Genomic DNA, 21986 nt, shown 5'->3' with positions numbered 1-21986 from the left:
TTAAAAATTGACTATGTGGACATAATTGTTTTAAAAGAAACCCCTATTGGGATTTTAAGGAAAAGAATATTCTTTTTTAGCAGATGTTTTGAAACAGAAAAAGACTGTATTTTGTTGAGATAAGCTGGAAAGTGTGATTTTTACTTATCAACAACAGAGATTTAGACTAAATTCCATCCCAAAAGTCAAAGATTTCCTTGCCAAATATGGAGCAGATTTGGATCAATGTTCTGTGGAGAATGAAGTGAAAGCTTTACAAGAATACCAGTGGGCAGAGGATACTGGGAAACAGGATGTGGAAATGGGAGCTGCATCTAAGGACTTTGATGGAGTATTTGCTTAGAAATGGATTATAAATATACCACTTGGAATATAAATGGAGCTAATGCTCCTCAGAAAAGAAGGAAGATTTTTCACTATTTGAGAAAGTTAAATCATGATGTGATATGCTTCAGGAAACTCACATAAGAAAAAAAGATGTTAAATATTTGATAAACAAACTTTGGGGGAAGAATTTATTTCTGCTGGTTTGAAAAATACTAATGGAGCTGTTTTATATGTTAAACCACAATTGAAACTATGGCTTTTAATTTCTGATGAACATGGCAGATATGTGGCAGTTGAAGTAGAGATGCAAGGAATTAAAACCATAATTGTTGGAATTTATGTGCCAAATGAAGATAAAGGGAAGTTTTTTAAACATCTTATGGACCAACTGCTACAATTTTCATATCAGAATTGGTGTTTGTTGGGAGACTGGAATGGAGTAGTTCCTCTACTTAAGTAAAGAAATTAAACAAGAGAAACTACCAAAGTCTTTTTTGACTTGACTGATATCTGGCTTTGGTGGATTCTTGGAGACAGAAGAATGGAATGGCAAGAGAATATATATATATTTTTTATGAAAGACATAAATCTTTTTCAAGAATTGATAATGATATGGATTCCAAAGAGCTTGGCTAATAAAATTCTTAAAGTGGATATTTTACCTAAGACATTTTATGACCATAATCCAGTTAGTTTAGTAATGAAAAGAATACTACAAAAAGCAATACTACAAAAAGAATGGGTGTTGGAAGATTGCAAAAGGAGGTTAAATGAATTTTTTTTTATAATAATTTGGATAAAGGTATTGACTTAAAGACTGTCTGGAACACTAGTAAAGCTGTTCTAAGTGGCTATTTTATTCAATATAATCATGATTTAAAAAAGAAATCTCAAGAAAAATGCAGACTATATTAAAACAAATTAAAATAAAAGACACTGAGTTACAGAAAAAGCCAATGGACTCAAATATCTAATATCAAATTAAATTTCTACATCAACAATTATCTATGTTAACTGTGAGAGAAATAGAGACTAAACTGATGTAAAGCATAGAAATTTGATCTGAGGGGATAGTTAGATCTGTCCCCATTGTCATGGTCAGATCATGCCCTGGTGGCCCTGAGATTCTCCTGGGCTGTCCCACTCTGCAGGGAGGCAGGACCCATTCGATTGGCCCACCCCCGGTGACTGATGGACCCAAGAGGGTTTCAGAAGGAGCTGGGGGTCATATCTGAGGATCTACTGCAAGGTCCAGCAGAGGCCCTGGCGGCTGCCTGGAATAGGGAGATGGCCAGGGCCTTGGACAGGATCGTACCTGTGCAACCTCTCTTGCCTCATCAAACCTGGCACTCCCTGTGGTTTACAGAGGAGTTGCGGGTTCTGAAGAGGATCAAGAGAAGTCTAGAGTGCCGCTGGAGGAAGACAAAGACTGAATCCGACCGAACACAAGCTAGAGCTGCTATTAAGGCCTACCTTGTGGTGGTAAGAGTGGTGAAACATCAATATTTCTCTGCTTTTACTGCATCTGCAGAATGCTGCCCGATGGCCCTGTTTAAGATTACTTGATCCCTTTTGGGTAAGGTGGATTCGGTGATCCACCTACAGAGCCATGTGGAGGAGTTTTCTGAGCATCTGCAGGATAAAATCACTGGGATCCCTTCCATGTTGGACTCTAAGCATGAGGCAGTCTGAGGAGATGCCGAGGGAACATACTTACCCAGTTATCTGGGAGCAGTTTGATTCTGTTGGACCTAAGGAAGTGGACAGGATCCTCTGGACTGTGAATGCCACATGTCATCTAGACCCATGCCCTTCCCGGCTGGTGAAGGCAGCCTGGGAGGGGACCTGTGGTTGGGTCCAGGTGATAGTTAATACATCCTTGAGAGATGGGTTGTTTCCAGCTGCCTTCAAGGAGGCATTGGTACACCCCCTCCTCAAGAAACCATCACTGGGCCCTACTGTGGACAATTTTCATCCTGTCTCCCACCTACCCTTTCTGGGGAAGGTGGTTGAGAAAGTGGTGGCATTACAACTCCAGAGGATTCTGGATGAAATGGATTATCTAGACCCCTTCCAGTCAGGTTTCAGGCCAGGATATGGGACAGAGACTGCATTGGTCGCACTTATGGATGATCTCTGGTGGGAGCGGGATGGAGGGAGTGCATCCAACCTGGTTCTTCTTGACCTCTCAGTGTCTTTCGGTACCATCGACCATGGTATCCTTTTGGGACGGCTCAGGGAGTTGCGGGTGGGTGGCGTAGTTCTGCGCTGGTTCACCTCCTTGTTCAAGGGCCAGTCCAATTGGTGGTGATAGGAGATGAGAGATCCAACCCTCGATCCCTCTTGTGTAGGGTTCTTCAGGGTTCAGTTCTCTCCCCTCTTCTATTTAACATCTACATGAAACCACTGGGTGAGATCATCTGTCATCACGGGATGAGGTATCATCAATATGCCAATGATACTCAGTTATATATCTCCATCCCAGGTGAGGTAAATGATGTGGTAGCTGCCCTCTCCAGGTGCCTGGGGGCTGTGGGTGTCTTGATGGAGAACAACAGCCTTCAGCTGAACCCTGGTAAGATGGAGTGGCTGTGGGTTGACAGCTCCTCGGTATCTGGGAAGTTATCATCCTTAATTCTGGATGGGGTTGCACTGCCCCATTAGACCTGGTGCATAATCTGGGGGTCCTTCTGGACTTACGACTCCTGCTCAAAGAGCAGGTGGCAGTCCTGGCCAGAAAAGCCTTTGCACAACTTCATGTTGTGTACCAGTTACGCCCTTTCCTGGATCGAGATGCCCTCCAGTCACACATGCCCTGGTCATCTCCCCTATAGACTACATGGGGCTACTTGCTTGAAGAGTATCTGGAAGCTTCAGTTGGTCCAGAATGCAGCTGCATGGGCCGTTATTGGTGCCTCAAGATCGGCGCAATAACACTACTGCTGGGCGAGCTGCACTGGGTACCAGTTTGCTTCTGGGTCCAATTCAAGGTGTTGGGTATGACCTTTAAAGCCCTACATGGCATGGGGCCAGGTTACCTGAGGGACCGTCTCATTCCCATAACATCAACCTGTCCCACCCAGTCATGCAGAGGGGGCATGCTACGGATCCTGCCAGTAAGGGAATTCCACTTGGTGGGGTCCAGGAGGTGGGCCTTCTCTGCAGTGGCACCCACCTTCTGGAACATTCTGCCACAAGAGGTGAGGCAGGCCCCTTTGCTCCCAGCCTTCCAGAAGAACTTGAAGACCTGGTTTTGCCACCTCGCTTGGGGTGGGAGAGGCAATAGTTCCTCCTGGGGCTAGTTGGTGTCATAGAGCCCTCCCCAAGAATGACATCTTTGTTCCTTGGATTCTGTATTTATTTTATTTTTTATTTATACTGGTTGTTGATACCGTAATTATATTTTTATGGTTTTAATTGTTGATTTTATTGTGAACTGCCCAGAGTCCCCCTTTTTGGGGGAGATGGGCGGTGATATAAATTTGAATAATAAATAGATAAATAGAATTTTTGAATTTGCAAATAAAACCAGAGATGGTTAGCTTATAAACTGAGGTAAGAAAGAGACAACGGTATTAAAGATTCAAGAAGATGATACTGTTTTAACAGGAAATGAGCGAATTCAGAAATCCTTCCATGACTTGTATAAAAAAACAAGAGGTCTCTCTGGAAAAGATGGATATTTGGAAAAACAAAAGTTACCAAAACTCTCACAATTACAGAGACAAATTATGAATAGCCTTATAACAACTTTTGAAATACCCGAAGCCATAAAAAAGATTAAAGCAGGGAAAGCACCAGGTCCAGATGGATTATCAAGTTTGTATTACAAATGCTTTGAGGATGAACATCTACAACCCCTACAAAAGGTGATGAATTCTATACTGCAGGGATCTGCAATGCCAGAATCTTGGAAAGAGGCCAGTACTGCACTATTTCCAAAGGAGGGACAGGATCTTACTTCAAGTAAGAGTTACAGAACAATTTCACTGCTGAACAATGATTATAAAATATTTATTTCAGTATTGGCTGATAGATTAAAGAAGGTCTTACAGGATTTTATTCATGATGATCAATGTGGGTGTTTACCCAAAAGGCAATTAAGAGACAATGTGAGAATAGTACTGGATATTATTGAATACTTAAGACAACGTAACGAAAAACAAGCGATGCTGATCTTTCTAGATGCAGAGAAAGCCTTTGACAATTTGAACTGGTCTTTTATGTTTAACGTTTTGGAAAATAGGGACTTTGGAGAAAACTTTATCCAAGGAATTAAGTTGATATATACACCTCAACAGGCATGTATTATTGTTTATCATGATTTAACCAAACCAAGTGAGATATAAAAAGGGACAACACAAGGATGTCCTCTGTCCCCTTTACTTTTTATTTTAGTTCTAGAGGTGTTAAATAGAGATATTAGACAAGATGAAAAAACAAAGGGTCTGAAGGTTAAAAAAGAAGTTTATAAATTGAGGACTTTTGCTGATGATTTAGTTTTGACCTTACAAGAACTTTGAATGACATTGAGCATTTGATGAAGAAACTGAAAGACTTTGGGGCACTAGCTGGTTTTAAAATAAACAAACAAAAAACAAAGATGTTAGTTAAAAGCATGACTTTAGAAGATCAAGAGACATTGATGAATAAAACTGGTTTTAAAATTGAGAAAAAGGTCAAATATTGGAGTTATACTGTCAAACATGAATTGTATGTTGTTTCAGAATAACTATGTTAAGGTATGGAATGATGTTAAAAAAAGATTTATTAAGGTGGGATAAACTTCAATTATCATTGGTGGGAAGGATCTTGGTGATTAAGATGAATGTTTTATCGAGGATGTTATTTTTATTTCAGACAATACCAGTACTGACAATGGATCTACCATTTAAACTATGGCAAAAAGATATTTCTAAGTTTATATGGCAAGGTAAAAAACCAAGAATTAATTACAAACTGTTACAAGATGCTAAGGAAAGAGGGGGACTAGGACTTCCTGATTTGAAATTGTATTTTGATGCCTGTTGTTTGCTGTGGATGAAGGAGGGGTGACTTTGAGGAATAAGAAGTTATTAGAGTTGGAGGGTCATGATCTGAGATTTGGGTGGCATGGCTATTTACGATATGAGAAAGCTAAGATTAATATGGATTTTAAAAATCATTTCATTTAGGCATGCCATACTAAGAGTTTGGAATAAATATAAAGCAAGACTGTTTCCCAAAGTTCCTTTATGGTTGTCACCCCAAGAGTCTTTTTTTAGAAGAGAGATGAGTGTGAAACCAGCATGGTTGACTTATCCTAAGTTACTAACCTTTGTTGAAGGAGAAACTAAGTAAAAAACAAAAGAATTGGAAATGGAATTTGTCATTGGTTTACTTTTGTGCAACTGACAGAATGATTTAATTTGGATAAGAAGACTTATAATTTTGTGAATGAAAAAACCCAGTTCAAAGTAGATTTATGTACTAATGATGAGCATATTATTGCTAAGAAGTATAAATTATTATTCCAAATGAACTTGGAGGATGAATATGTTAAAGATTGTATGATTAAATGGGCAAAGAATTTTAGATATAATATCATGGGAGCATACGTGGAACAAGTTTGAAATTTACACTGAATTATAGTTTGAAAAAGAATTTTTATAAGATGATGTATCTTTGGTATTCCACCCCTGATAAGTTGTCAAAGATGTATAAGGGAGTTTTGCTTTTTACCATCTCTGGTGGACTTGTAAGAAAGCTAAGGAACATTGGGAACAGATTTGTATTGTAATTCAAAAGATTCTTAAGATGAATGTACAATTGAAACCAGAAGTTTTCCTTTTACATCTGATGGACAAACAGCTGGAAACAAAATTTGGGACTTTGTTTTTATACATGATAACAGTGGCAAGACTTTTCTATGCATAAAGATGGAAAGATTCACAAATTCTTACAGTGGAAGAATGGATGATAAAATTAATGGAACTGGCAAAGATGGCGAAACTAGCAACATTGATTAGAGAAAATCTTTTGTCTAGTTTTGTTTCCACTTGAAAACCACTTTTGGACTTTCTGCTTGTAACTGAAAAAGATGAAGTTTTTATTTTGGGATTTGATGATAGATTATAGAAATAACGTTTACTATAGTTAAAATAGTAAGAGGTTAATGTATTTTTTATTTGTAACTGTGCTGGAGAAGGTTGGAAGTCACTCTTTTTGCTGTATCTCTATTTATTTCTGCACTTTTGGTTTCTTTTTTCTTTAGTCTCTCTTTAAACTTTTTCTACCTTTTTGTACCTTTTTGTATTTTATCTATCTGTTGAAAATTTAATGAAGTTTTTTTTAAAAAACAAAGTAACTAATTGTGGAAGACACCTGTGTTTTGTACATGTGCTGCAGGTGGCACAGTTAAAATAAATATCTAGGAGTGTATTTCTGAAGAATTCAATAATTGTATATTTTCTTTTCTCTTGTTTTGTGCCCTAAATTGATGTTAAAAATGTGATGGTGTGGAGGCAGGAATGGTGACTTTTCTAGATTGCTTAAATGAAGTGTCAAAGCTGCAATCCTAATTATTAGAACAAAAAGGTTATGATAAAGCTGAATAATAAACAGCCCTTCTGCTTTTTAATGTTCTTTCTAACTACACATTTTTCTAGTCAGAAGTTTGTGGGAGGCATATGAGACCAACAGAGTTTACTGCAAATTGATGGGTCCATTGAGAACCACCCAATTGGAATTATATCTATGGAACAAAGGTGTGATCCATCAATTATTCTTAATAAAGACAATCATATAATTAATTACGTAAATTTGAGGCTTCCAGTTATGACTCCTACTGAATTTCATAATGACTTCCTGAAAAGTTATAAATAAACTGACTTGCTTGGAAGTTTCAGTAATTCCAAGTGAACTTAGAATCTCTCTATCCTGAAGTATGACCAATCTTTATTTTCAATCTGATTTTTACAGAAAACAGTATCTAAAAGTACATGACATTACTATTAACTCTCGCTGTGTAATATGAACGCAGACCAGTTAATACAGACCAAGTGCATTATTAGTTTTATCAACAAATGTGACCCTTTGTTAAAGTAAATCTAACTTCAAGTAATCTATATTGTTGAACTGCTTTTAAGATTCTCCCACTATATGTGAAAAAGGATGCACTCTAAAGTTGTAAACAGTATAATAGATTCTCTCTTATCAGTGCTACAAGCTGCCTTGGAAGTCAGCCATTAAAGAATCTATTTCTTTAAACTGTTCTGTTATGTTCTCAATACACTCTCCAGCCTTGAAAGCTTTCCCATCAATTATAATACAGTCTTCTTGAGTGTTGATTTCCATTGGTCTTCTTTCTTTACTAACTTCTGTACAGAAGTTAGGTACCTAGATCCAAAAAAGAAAAAAGATAAAGACCTCATTTGTATTGTGACTATATTATGTAACTTTGCAACTGTGTTCACTTGATCCAATAACAAGAGATGGCTCATTATATTCCCACAGCTAATGATTAGGTTTATACTTCCTGCTAAACTATAATGTGGTTTGTCGTATTTTTGCTAAGCACATTGTGTCTCAGCCCATTGCAGTCTGCAAAGAAGGTTTAATCGAGCTAGATGTCATGCTCCCAGATCAAATGTTCCCAGAACATCTGATCTGACTCACATGCATGAATGAAGTCAACACGTGTCAAGACTTGCGAGTTGATAGAAGTGGGAGGGGGACAAGCCAGGAGTGTGAAAGCATCTTGTTTAGGCTCTCTTTGGCATCCAAGGTCAAGCTGCTGAGCCATTGGAGACATCTGCTCAGAACTGAACGAACTGGCGCGAGAAGAGGGGCTGCATACCAAAGGAGGGGAGGGGATTGACTTCATTGGGCTGTTTAACTTGGAGAAAGCGTTTGCAACTTTTTCACTGTACTGCACACTACACTCCATTAAAGAGATTTCTACTTTAACCATATATGAATTGAGTTTAATGGTAAGCTGAGTAGGGCAGTCATCACATAAAGTTGTGAATCATCACTCCGGCTCTACCTGGAGACACGCACACCCAGAAGAGAGTCCAGATTCTATAAGCATGTTGAAGGCAACATCTGGAGATCCAGCTCCACTGATGGAGGAAGAAGGGACAATGATTCAACTGATAGAACCAGAGGCAGTGGCTGAATCGATGGCTGGATCCGAAGGAGATTCGGAGACAGAAGGAGCTGTGGGAATCTCCCTACCTCTGCAAAGCTATACTGTGGAGCTAGACATGGAACTGATTACTCTGGATGCCACTCAAGGTTCTAAAGTGACTGCATCCTGGCTCTAGCCATTGGGTCACCCAGAACTCTAGGGAATGGAATGAATGCCACCTGGAGATCAACGACAAAGCACCTGAAATTGGGAAGAAGGGACAGAGGACAAAGTCACACTGACTCCTCACCAGTCAACAGACACACAACCAAAGAGCACAAGACCCAGTTCCAAGAACTCTGAAACGGAATGAGGAGCTACCCTGGATCGAATGCAAAATTTAGAAGCTCGGGTAGCTTCCATGGAAACTATACTGCAAAACATCTCATTGTCATTGGATCAAATGCTAAATCAACCAGAGGTGGAATCAATTGTGTCATCCAAAAGATCAACGCCCGAGCCAATCCCAGGGTCAAGACAACCATCTCTGACATCAGAAACCAGGAAAAGTAGCTGACCTTCAGTAAGTTGGGGAGAACCACTGACAGGGCATGTAAGTCTTCCCCACCAAAGGTGGGCACCATGAACTGCATGTAAAGTTTAATGGGGACCCCCAGCAATTGTCTTTTTTCATGACTAATGTGGGAGCCTACATGGAAGAGTTTGGGGACACCTTCCCCACAGAATACTCTAAAGTGAATTTAGTGGGGTCCAGGCTGAAGGGGCCAGCAGTGGACTGGCTGGTGCAGTTGCATGATACAGTGGCTCCCAAACTTCGCAGCTTGGATGATTTCATGACAGCACTGATAGAACATTTCGAAAACCCACTGGCAAAGCTACGCACCAAAACAGCTCTCCAACATCTCAGACAAGGGTCCAAAACTGTATATGCTATGGAATTTAAAGCCTTGGCTGGGAAGGTGACTGATTGGTCAGAGTCTACCAAGGTAGATTACTTCAAAGGCGGACTGCAACCACAGCTACTATGCTGGGCATTGGGATGAGACCCCAGCACAGTGAGAGAATGGATCTGCTTAGCAGGAGAAGTGGAAAACACTCAATTCCAAGTCAGACGGCAAGTGCAAGCTCAAGCGATGGGGAAGAACACCAGAATGCCAGCAAATTTACAGACAGTGATGAGGAAGCAAAGCCAGCCGTGGGAGGAAGAGAGAGAATGGCGAGTTAAAAAGGGGCTATGTTTTAAATGTGGGAAGGATGGACATATATCTTCAGATTGCCCTTGTGCTGGATCGGCCACAACTGCAAGGCCCGGGACTAAAGCAGTGAATTCCCTATCTGTCAAGTGCAGGAGCACTGCAGCTAGTGCGACTGCTCACAAAGAAGAGTCCCTGCTGTTCTCAGAGGATTCCGGGAGGGATTCTGAAGATGAAACCCCCCAACTGTCAGGAAACGAGGCAAGCCTGCTCTGAAATGTACCAACAGGCAGGTGGGGCATGATGGGCATGAAGACCTACTGGTAAGTGATGATTGTCCAACATTGTTAGTAGGGGTTCAGTTAAAGAACTTAAGAACTGCAAGGCTGATTTAATGTCTATGTTGGGCTCAGGGTGCACGAGATGTAGTAAAGGGACTAGACTTACATGTGAGGAAGCTAAAGCAACCCATAGTATTTACATAATTGGGTGGATCAGAATCCCATGGGGGTCCAGTAGAATATTATACAGAGACTGTTGCCATGCAGATAGGCAGCCATACAGAGACTTTACAATTCATTGTGGTGCCTATCACTAATTATGCCATGATTTTAGGGTTACCGCCAAAAACCCCATGTAGACTGGGAAGTGGGGAGCTTGCAATTCAAGGATGGATTTTATCTGGGATTAACCCGAGAGACTCTGGCCCCGAAAAATGAATTGACAGGCATCATGATCAAAAAGAGGGCCTCTCCTCCCACTGATTCCAATCCATTAATTCCAAGCCAATACAAAGAATTCACAATGTATTTGATGAAAGAGAGTCAGACCAGTTACCCCCTCACAGAAAGACAGACTATGCAATTGAAATTGATCCAGATGCCGAACTCCCTAAACCCAAAATGTATGCAATGTCTGAAAAAGAAAAGGAAGTCCTTAGAGAGTTTATTGACAAAAACCTAGCCCGGGGGTTCATTGAGCCTGCCAATTCACCAATGGCCACACCTGTCCTATTTCACGCCAAAAAAGACGGCTCGTTAAGATTATGCACAGATTACAGAGGACTAAATACTATTTCCTCTACAAACCAATATCCTCTCCCATTGATGAAGGACATGCTTGTTCTCTCTCCAAGAGAAGAATTTTTACCAAATTGGACTTAAGCATATTTTCGAATTTGTATTCGGGAAGGGAATGAGTGGAAGACTGCTTTCAATTGCCCTTTGGGGTCGTACCAGTACAAGGTCATGCCATTTGGGTTGTCCAGGGGTCCTGGAGTGTTTATGCAATTTATAAATGAGACCCTACATAAGCATCGGTACAAAGGGGTCTTAGTGTATTTGGATGATATCTTAATCTATTCCCAAAATGAACAAGATGTTGAATCGGTCAAAAAGGTGTTAACCAAGCTTCGTGATGCTCAGTTGTATGCCAAATTGTCAAAATGTGAATTCCACGAAAAAGAACTAGACTATTTGGGCTATAGAGTATCCACTAAAGGTATAGAAATGGATCCTGCCAAAATTCAAGACATTGTAGCATGGGAACCCCCACACACGCACCGCCAATTGCAAAGCTTTCCGGGATTCTCCAATTTTTATTGCCAGTTCATCCCAAATTTTGCCCAAATTTTACTGCCTTTGACTGATTTGCTAAAAACAAGAGAGGGGAAACGCGGAAGGTTACAAGTCCTGGGGCAAAGTTAAATTGGACAGCTGAATGCCAAACCGTGTTTGTGCATCTGAAGGCACTTTTTACAGCTGAACCCATATTAAAACATCCTGATCCTGAACAACCATTCATAATCCAGGCAGATGCATCAGATATGGCTGTGGTGGCAGTACTTTTACAGCAAGACCCCCAAGGTGCTTTGCGCCTCTGTGCTTACTTACCTTGTAAATTTACTGACACTGAGCACAGATGGCATGTATGGGAGAAAGAAGCTTTTGCAGTAAAAACAGCCCTTGTGGCTTGGCGACACCTTCTAGAAGTTGTTCAACACCACTTTGAGGTATGGACTGATCACAAAAACTTAGAAGCTTTACGCACACCCAGAAAACTAAATGCCAAGCAGATTCAATGGGCTCAATTTTTCAGTTGCTTAAATTTCACTTTAACTTACTTCCCTTGGAAGAAAAACTTCTTAGCCAATGCGCTTTCACGCATTACCCAACACAACAGGCAGCAAAAGGAGATTGTGGATACAGTCTTTTCTTCTAAGCAGTTGGGGTTAGCCACCGTAACTCGCAGCCAAACTGCAGCTGAGAAAGTGAAAGTGCCAGGCGAATTGCAACAAGAGTTGTGAGCCACTCTCCAGGCTGATTCTTGGCTATATAACAAATCTGTTTTGATTGAGCTGAATGGCTTGTGGTACTGTGCTGGCAAACCATATATCCCTGAACCTTTGCATGTTGAAGTTTTACAGCATTCCCATTATGATAAAATGGCCAGTCATTCTGGTTTTGTTAAAACCCTGCATTTAGTACATCACCAATTTGGGTGGCCCACTTTATGTAAGGATGTCAAGGACTATGTGTCTAGCTGCCCCATTTGTGCTAGATCCAAGAAAAAGGGAGGAAAACCTCAAGGGTTGCTCTAGCCAGTAGCTGAACCTTCCAGACTCTGGAAACATAGCCATGGACTTTATCGTTGACTTACCTGACAGCAAGAACAAAACTGTCATTTGGGTTGTTATTGATTTGTTTTCTAAACAAATTCATTTCGTACCATGTACTAACATTCCTACAGCTCCCCAGCTTGCCAAACTTTTCCTGCAACACATGTACGGTCTACATGGATGTCCCAAATGTGTGATTTCAGATCATGGAATTCAATTCACATCTAAATTCTGGAAATCCTTTTTGAAATTAATTGGCACTAAACAAGCTTTAAGCTTGCCGAACCATCCTCAAACGGACAGATCGACTGAATGAGTTAATGCTACTCTTGAGCAATTCCTTAGATGCTATATAAATTACCAACAAGACAACTGGGTTGACCTTCTCCCTTTTGCCAAAGTTGCTTACAACAATGCTGTGCACCAAAGCACTGGTATCTCTCCATTCCAAGTTGTTACTGGTCAAGATTTTTACCTATCCCCGAACTGCCTCTCTCTCCACCAGATCAGTGCTCTGCCACAGAGTGGTGCAAAAAGGTTGCCTTGGTTTGGCCGGTCATCCAACAAGCCCTAACCGATGCTCAGAACACTTATAGGAAATTTGCCAATCACAAGCAAGCCCGAATGGCCTCTAAAGATTATAGATAAAGTTTATCTCCCAACCTAATTCCTCTGTTCACCTCAACCATCGAAAAAAATTAGGATCAACATTTATAGGATCCTTTCCTATCATAAAAATCATTAACCCTGTCACTGTGCAACTGCAACTTCTGCATAATTTAAGAAGAATTCACCCTGTTTTCCATTGCAGCCTTTTGAAGCCATTTCACAAATCACCACGATGGCACCTAGTGTCGCCTACACTGACTCCTGTCATGATTGATGGTGAACAGCATTTTGAAGTTAAGGACATTTTGGATTCTCACAGGCATCGTTGTTCGTTATAGTACCTAATTCACTGGAACCATTTTCCTGATCATGAATGGGTTTCCAGTCAGCATGTTAATGCACATCCTCTGCTTAAAAGATTCCACGCTAAATACCCCAACAAGCCTGCCCCTTAGTTAGCTCACCTCCATTTCATTTAATCACATTAGCTCTTTTCCTGCTTTTTACTAATTATGTTTCAAGTTTTTTTTTCCAGGTGGGCAGTATGTCATGCTCCCAGATCAAACGTTCCCAGAACATCTGATCTGACTTACATCAATGAATAAAGTCAACACATGTCAAGGCTTGTGAGTTGATAGAAGTGGGAGGGGGATAAGCCAGGAGTGTGAAAGCATCTTGTTTAGGCTCTCTTTGGCATCCAAGGTCAAGCTGCCAAGCCGTTGGAGACATCTGCACAGAACTTAATGAACTGGCACAAGAAGGGGGGCTGCATACTGAAGGAGAGGGGCAGATTGACTTCATTGGGCTGTTTAACTTGAAGAAAGCACAGGAACTTCTATTTGCAACTTTTTCACTGTACTGCACACTATACTCCATTAAAGAGATTTCTACTTTAACCACATATGAATCAAATTTAATGGTAAACTGAGTAGGGCAGTCATCACACTAGATGTGATAGTTAATAAACCATGATTTAAAAACCATGGCGCTGTGAGATGTATAAATATAAATGTGAATCAAGAACCACAGTACAATATTCATTTAGTGAATTAGCTGTTTCTTGATGAAAATGTGATGTCTCAACTGGAAATTCTGCACTGGATCCAGATCTGTTGTTGCTTAAAGGTATCCAAATGAAAGAAATAGGACTAACCCAAGACTCATCAGTTTTAATGTACTGGATAGGTTGACAAGTTTATTGCTAACACTTGGTTGTTTATAATTCATTTTTGAATTGTTATATTTATTGCTGTTCACTTGCTCTATTATGAACACAATCTTGTGGATTGTAATCCAACTGGAATTTGTTGGAAAAAGATATAACAGATGCAATTCATATAAATGCTACAGGATTGCCACATTGCTACTGTTATATGGAAGATTAACCGAATAGCAATAATTATAACAACACAAAAAGCAAACAACTTTTTTTTTAAATAGTATTTTTTAAAATACACAAACTGTTTAGAACCTGGCCATACTTTTTGTTTTTTTATGTGATCCTAGAAATAGTCAAGGCAGATGCTGAATACATGCATTAAGGTAAATTTGTTTGAATGAGGCATAAATAAATTAATATAGGATTGTTTTATGAGTGGAAAATATCCAGGAATTAGACATAAATAATTATACATTCATATAGCACCCGCCTTCTTTATAAACAAAGAATACACATTTGCAGACTGTCACACATTCCTTCTCCCCCTTTAAAAATGTACTTAGTGTTGGAATTATCAGGGATCAACTCAGCATTGTCTCCTAAGCATAAGGGGGTCTCTCTAGCAAGATCTGTCTCTATTGCCCTTGTGGGATGTCATGTCGGTCACCTGACTTCCTCTTCCTCCTTCTTCTTGGGCTTGGGGGTTAACAATCTCCATTACCCTTCTGGCACACATGCAAGCAGGAGGTGCTGCAGGAATGCAGCCCTCCCCCAACCATCCTCTGCTACCAAGAACCAGTGATTAAGTGCTTTCTACTATGAACCTACCTGTATCCAGATCTACTGAATAAAAGTAAGCTACATCTACTTTTCTTCATCTAACTGCTGCGTGAAGACTGAATTTATTTCTGAATGTAATTAAGCTTAATGTGCAAGTTCCTTTTTTGGTTCATACTTCTACTCTGCAAGATTGCTGTTTGCTGCTTGGAGTTCTTTTATTAACCTTTAAAAACTCCATCACTAAGTGCATTTTTATGTGTAAAATAAAAAGCTCAGTCAGTATACTGGGATCCTGTCCCAACAAGCAGGAACCACGCCGAGACGAAGAAGAGATCTCTAGTGTTTTATTACTGCTACATTAGACAGAAAATCCTAACAAACTGAAGAAGCGTGAGAAAACCCATACAGATAAACCCCAAAAGTCAAGGCGGGTCTGTTCTGTGTCTCTTTGAATGACAGCTCAAATTCTCGCTACTATGCATGCGTTTTCCCCCCTGGATAGGGGCCCCCTCCTGCTCACCATCAGTGCTCATGACAGATCCCACTGATATTTTATTTATTCACACACACACACACATATTAAAAATTAGATCCATTTAGTTCTACTTATTTGAAGGGCACATGGTTTTATTCTACAGATTAATAGTGAAATTATTTCCTTTCATGTTTGGAGTGAACATTTTTTGCAAATGCATTCTAAAACTTGGTAAATATTTCAAAATCTAAAATCATCCTAGCCCTATACATGTTTATTCAAAGAAAGCCTCATTGATTTCAGTGGAACTTACTCTTGGGTAAGCATGCATAGGATTTCAGCTTTTTTCTTTTAATTAGTAGCAGTTCCTGGACTCGCTATGAATCATTCATACCTCTTCTCTTTCATTATTGTCCTCTCCATCCCCAGATGATTCAAAAGAAGGCTTGGAGGTGACTACTACTTGATTGAGAATTTGGTCCAAATCTTTCAGTATAATTTCTGTCTCGGTTTCAACTAATAAAATACAATAATATTTTCACTAAAAATATACAACGTATATTACTACAATTCTGTGTATTGCTCAATTTACTTCAACTACAGGCGTTAACTGGAAATGGCAATCATTACAATTCATTTTTTTAAAAAACAATGTTTCATATGTTAACCTGTCAATAAAAATGCATTTTTAAAATTCAGAATAACTCGACTGATGTGAAACTCTTTCCAAATGAATGTATATAAATTATTGGGGGATAGTTTCCAAGTTTAATTGAATGGGAACATAGATTCTATCAATAAGATATTTACAGCAAAAATACAAAAAAATACCTTTTTTTTAGAAACCCACAATTGTTAAGGAAGAATGAGTTATTTGTTCATAATAAGCAATAAATGAGCATATATCCCCTGATTGGTTTTAGGGTTTGAAATAGGGCTTAGTAAGGGGCGTGGGCAACCTTTGATTCCCTGGAGTTTTGATTCCCTGGAGTTGACTTAAAATGGGAATGGGTGAAGACCACTGAAGAAGAGAAAGGCTACCACTCAGTGAGCCAGCAGAACTCACAAGGATATGGTATCTATATAACTTAACACTGTTTTGCTCTCTGTCCCATTGATTTCAAAGGTCTTTAGTAATAACAAGCTTGGATCTAACTTTGTATGACTAATCTGCATGAAAGGTTTGCTAATATTTTATTTATTTATATTTTACCTTTTCTACAAGAATTTAAGGCAGCTAACATAAAACTCCCTTCTCAAATTTTATTCCTGTAATAACTTTCTGGAATTGGCTTGGCCAAGAGATTGTGACTAGTCCAGTGCCCTAACTATTACCTTTCCAGTGTTATTCTCATTTTGTTTCTACTGGTTTATATGTTTATATGCTTGTGAATTTAAATGACAATATTTAAATATTTAAAGATAGAAATAGGAATAGCAACTTCATTCACTATACTTTTATTTATTTTCTTCCAGGGTCTAATGGGCGGTGAATACATTTTTAAATAAATAAATAAAATAAATACATAATTTGAATTTCTCCTGCTCTAACCTGAATATGTGTTTGCTATAAACAACTTTTTCATTGCTTAATGTAGTATTATTAACTTTATATATGTTTAGAAGACAACTGTATTTGAAGATTAAAAAAAAACTCCAAAGAAACTAATTTAACAAAAAGACAATGATTCCAAGTAACTGAACTTGTTGAAGTAAAAAGGCTTAGTTGTCTCCTGAAAAGTATGTGTATAGGCTTATGTGTGTGTGTGTCTAGTACAACCTGCCTATGGAAAGAAAAGTAATTGAAAATTTTCATGGAACAGAAGGTTAGGAAGGCACAGCATCAGGGAATTGACCAAGAGGAGGATGTGGTAGCCTGCAATCCAGACTGAATACTTACAAGCTGCTACCAAAATGTCTCAGTCCAAATAGGATTTTCTTAAAATATATTTGCAGGAATCTATTATAGTTTTTGCTACACAATTCACATACATTGAAGCCAATAGCCGGATAATATCTTTTATTAAGGATATACCTCCTGAATTCATAGTGAAGATAAAGGAGTTAAACTTTAGTTTACAAATTTAATTAATGAAACAGATGATTACAAATATCATCTGCTTTAATGTTAACTAATGCCATTCCTATTGTGTTTTAAGAACAAACAGGGCAGCAGGAAAGATTTTATTTAAAGCACTCTATTGCTGTTTGCAAACATGTCTACTATAAAGGTTTTGCAGACTATTTTAAAAATATTTATTAAAGCATTTTACTTTGGAAAGACAGTGAAAATCACAGCAACTCATATGCCAGCTATTAAAAGAAAGCTATTTTGAGTATCCTGAAAAACTACATAGGATAATTGAATAAGACAATATGGGGTTCATATCTATATGCTTTTGTGCTTACTAATGAAGCTGTTTACACTTTATATATATTTTAAAATCTTGGAATAAATGCATCATCTATCTTCAGACTATCAAGCCATTATCTGACAACTGCAACTACTATGTTAATCCATAGGAAAAACAGATGACTTACTATAATGAACTAATACCTCTAATTTGCTAATTTATAAATTAATATAGATTTATATGGTGCCATGAAGACCATACATTTCAAATTGTTCATTGTTATATTATTCTACTTTCAGTACGTAAAATTTACAGAATCTTTGAACTAGATGGAATTCACGTCTAGGTCCTGAAGAATTTATCCAATTGTAGTCATTCAACACAAGCCTTTGAGTGCTATCTCAAGATGATGCTGGAGGTCTGTGTGGTAAGGCTTCTCAATTCTCAGTAATGAAACACTCTCTTTAATTGTTCAGTTTCTTGCATAGACAGACAGACAGACACACACACACACACAGAGACATCAGCTGGTTCCAGGTATATAAGTTTTAGAAATGTGAGGAACTCTCCTTCCCAAGGCCATTTCTTATGCACAGAAATGTATTTTCTGTTTCCCCTTATATATTATGTTATCTATGTTATGTTATATGTGCAAGACTGTTTCTAAATTTTAAACGAAGGTTTTGAATTCAGTATTTTTTAATATTTAGTATTTTGTGGACTGAGAACTATGCTTATTTCTCCACTGTTCGTGCTCACTATAATGGTGATTGCAATACAGCCTAGGAAAGGATTGTATTTATGTAGTACAATCATCCTTCACCCTTGTTTTTCCTTATTTTTATCTTGTCACTTGAATATTTCTTTTAAAATTTCCAGTGCCCGGCAAACTGCCAACATCTGGTCCTTGATACCGAGGAGATTTATAGAAGGTATTCAATTGTATATTTTTGACTTAAAGAAATGCAATTCACTTAGAATAATAGCTAGCAACAGCTGCTGTGATCTGTACTTTTGGACTGCAGGTACCATTAGAAATAGTATGGAAAATGATTAGAAAGGGTACATTCTGCTGCATGGCTATTATATTTTTGGATACTTAGCAAGAGCTATGTAGTTAAAATAAACTTCAGAGAACTGAAATAGTTTGGATTTCTATCAACACAAAATGTATGCTAGAGGATTTAGACTGAGTTGTCAATGTAACAAATGTAAACAAAATCATAATTAGCCGAATGTATTATTCTGCCCTTGATCAGACAGAAGATAAGGGTGCTAGATGATACAATAGAAACAGCAATTATTATTTTTCTCCCTCTTTTTTCAACAATGTTGTTGCCAAGCCCAATTCAAGAGCTTGCCATCTAGGAGCTAGTAAAGGAATGAGTTGTGGGTAAGCACTTTACTAATCAATATTGCATGTTTCTTAAGTACCAGATTCCCACAGCATCGATTTATATTTCATACCACATCAACATCATCATATCAATCACAAACATAAGCAATGTCATGCAAAGCTCAGAAAAAGAATGAGAAGTAGTGGACAAAAGAAATGAAAAGCCAGAGTAAAAATAAAAGAAACCTAACTAAATCAAAAGTACACCAACACTATTCACTATATCTTTAATACCTTCTACTCTTGTAAATCATCCTTACTTCCACCACAACCATATGTCACTTCATATACTTCCTGTTGTTTTCTAAATTCCTCACCTCTTTTTCTGAGGATCTCATCCATTTAATTCATTCAAGACTTTCTCTGTCTTTCTTTTCCCATCAAACCATTTACTCTTCTTTATTATGTCTGTTTTCCAATTCAACTCTCATACATTCTTTCTATATGACCATATCTCAAAGTACTTCTTTTTTTACTGATCATTTATTCAATTATTTTGCACCTGTTCATTCATGACCTTATCTTTTCCATTTTTATCATACACACTTCTTAAGTACCACATTCCCACAGCATCAACTTATCTTTCTCCTGACTTACCCAACTTTCATTGCAGTATAACAAAATGGGGAGAAGCATTCTTACACACATTGATTTTCACTTCTTTCAACAAGCATTCATTCCATGACACACACCACATACTACTCATTCCATTTCTACCAGCACTTGCACATCTTGAAATTCTCCATCCATTTCCCCATCTTCAATCAGCATTTTACCAAGGCATACAAATCTAGCTACTTTTTCTAGTTTTTCACTATTTATTTATAACTTGCAATTTTTTGTTCCATTTTCTTTGTCAAACACAATTACCTTAGTCTTCAGTACATAAATTTTCCAATTCATACTCTTTGTTGCATCATGCAATCAATCTAACTTTTACTGAAACTCATTAGGGCTCTCAGCCAACCCAGACAGTATCAACACAGTCATCTCCCCAAACACACCTCTAAGAAACATTCCTTATGTATGTATGATAAATGTATTAAACAACCGAGGGGATATCACACCTCTTGTCTTATTCTCTGCTTAATGTTGGACCATTCACTAAGCATTCCCTATATTTTCACACACGTTTTACTTCCACTCTGGCCTTGTTACAATCATCAACCACCTTGATAGAGAATAGTATTCTCTATTCATACAAACATTCCACACTTCAAATGTATTCACTTATTATATGCTGTCTCTAAATCAAAGATACAAGCTTTATTTCTCTCATATTTTTGTCAGAGACCTGGTCAAGAGCAAAAATCTGGTATGTACATCCCCTATCCAGCATAAATCTGCATTGCACTTTCCAAATTTGACTACCAAAGTTGAGTAAATTTTAAGATACTTGGAATGAAGTCAATTTTTAAAGATTTATAAAAATAATGTATTAAAAGAAATCTAAAAGACAAAAAACTAATTTACAGAGTTGCTAAAGCGATTAAGCAAATTACCAATTACTAAAAACAAAACTGGTAAAATACTTAAAATGTAACTCAGTAGTGACCAAAATGTTAAGCTCCTTTGGCTCTTGTATTATACCTCAGAAAGGATGAGCTTACCATCAACCAAAAACAACGAAATCATGGTATTTTGAAAAAAATATTTTATTCATTGTTACTCCTGGAATACTAGCAATAAACAAACCAGATAATTTAAATAACTAGGAATTCTATTTCACAATTTGACATCCTGATCCGAACAATTGAGATCCCTGTCTCTGAAAGGTCAACACATGATGAATACTGCCCTCCAATTTGCTTCCTGCAATGGCAGTAAGTACATCATAGTTGCAAATAAAATCTTCATAGCCAAATATATGACTCATCTGCTTTATTGCCCACAGTTCTGCAGCTATTGCAGTGTTGCCCCTACAGAAGCTGTCTAATCAAGAGTATATATTTTTGCAAGATCCAGTCCTGACATTACCAAAAAAATTGTGGTATGTTCCAAAATTAGCTCATCTCATCATTGTATCCTTCTCTCAATCTTTCAGTGTAAACCACAAGATCAGTCATAATTTTAGATTCATATTAATTACTTTGCATGTCTGCATGTAAGCAGACTTAATTTTTATACCATATATTCCAAGCAAACCTTTTTCTAAGTAGATATTCACCAGACAATCATGATTTGTATTTATTGTGGGTCTCTGAGTGGCTCAATATCTTTCTTTTGTATTCTCTTACCCATCAGTTCATGTCACATTACGGAATAACTTTTACCAACAGCTCGCATCCATTAAGAATGTTATATACTTTTTCCTAAAGATCATTGTGGCTCTTCATTATGTTATCACCATTCATGCCACTATTAACAACATATGAAGTCCTACTTGCATAAATACCACCTATAATAAGCTAGATTACATCAGTTCATATTATGACATACATTTTTTGCCTTTTATTCAGAATTAAACCTATAACTTCATTTCCATACAAGTGTTCATCCATACTAGTCCACGAACAATAAGGGAAGTGCAACAAGTATAACCAAAGTCCAGTTTTATACCAAGCATGTTCACATATTCTATTTATGTTAGGAACTCCAAACCAAAGACAATCTTGAAAGCCAACATTTTGATGCCCATATCCCACCAACTGGGAAATAAGTGCAATGTACTGACATACTCAAGATAAAAAAATGTCCCAGACAAATACCTAATGTTTTTATATAAAATGTTAGGAAGTATTTTTTGAACTTCATAAAATTCTAAGTTTTAAACTGAATCTCTTTCTAAGCTCTTTCAGCCAAAACTAATGCATCTGCTTTTACCATTCTATCAAACACTCTTACACTGATAGTTTAATTACCTATGTGATCCATTACTTAGTTCTGAGATATTCACGAACTGTTAAATCATTTTGACTAGTTTCTTTCTTATGTAATAGGATTTA

The 21986-nt window shown here is 37.8% G+C and overlaps 1 protein-coding gene across 1 annotated transcript in view; it reads right to left on the bottom strand.

Annotated features, from left to right (window-relative positions):
* Positions 1-7246: 7246 nt before the first annotated feature.
* Positions 7247-21986, bottom strand: part of ZCWPW2 (zinc finger CW-type and PWWP domain containing 2) — a 44339-nt gene continuing 29599 nt past the window's right edge. The window contains exons 7-8 of the mRNA XM_063302034.1: positions 15686-15807; positions 7247-7704 (exon numbers count right to left, since the gene is read on the bottom strand). Coding sequence (XP_063158104.1) covers positions 7528-7704; positions 15686-15807 — 299 coding nt within the window. The 3' untranslated portion in view covers positions 7247-7527. The remainder of the gene's footprint in view (positions 7705-15685; positions 15808-21986) is intronic.

The sequence above is a fragment of the Candoia aspera genome, chromosome 4 (genome assembly GCF_035149785.1).
Source record: "Candoia aspera isolate rCanAsp1 chromosome 4, rCanAsp1.hap2, whole genome shotgun sequence".
In the NCBI taxonomy this organism is placed as follows: Eukaryota; Metazoa; Chordata; class Lepidosauria; order Squamata; family Boidae; genus Candoia; species Candoia aspera.
Note: the sequence above shows the minus strand (reverse complement) of the source record. Positions and strands in the feature narration are given on the sequence as shown.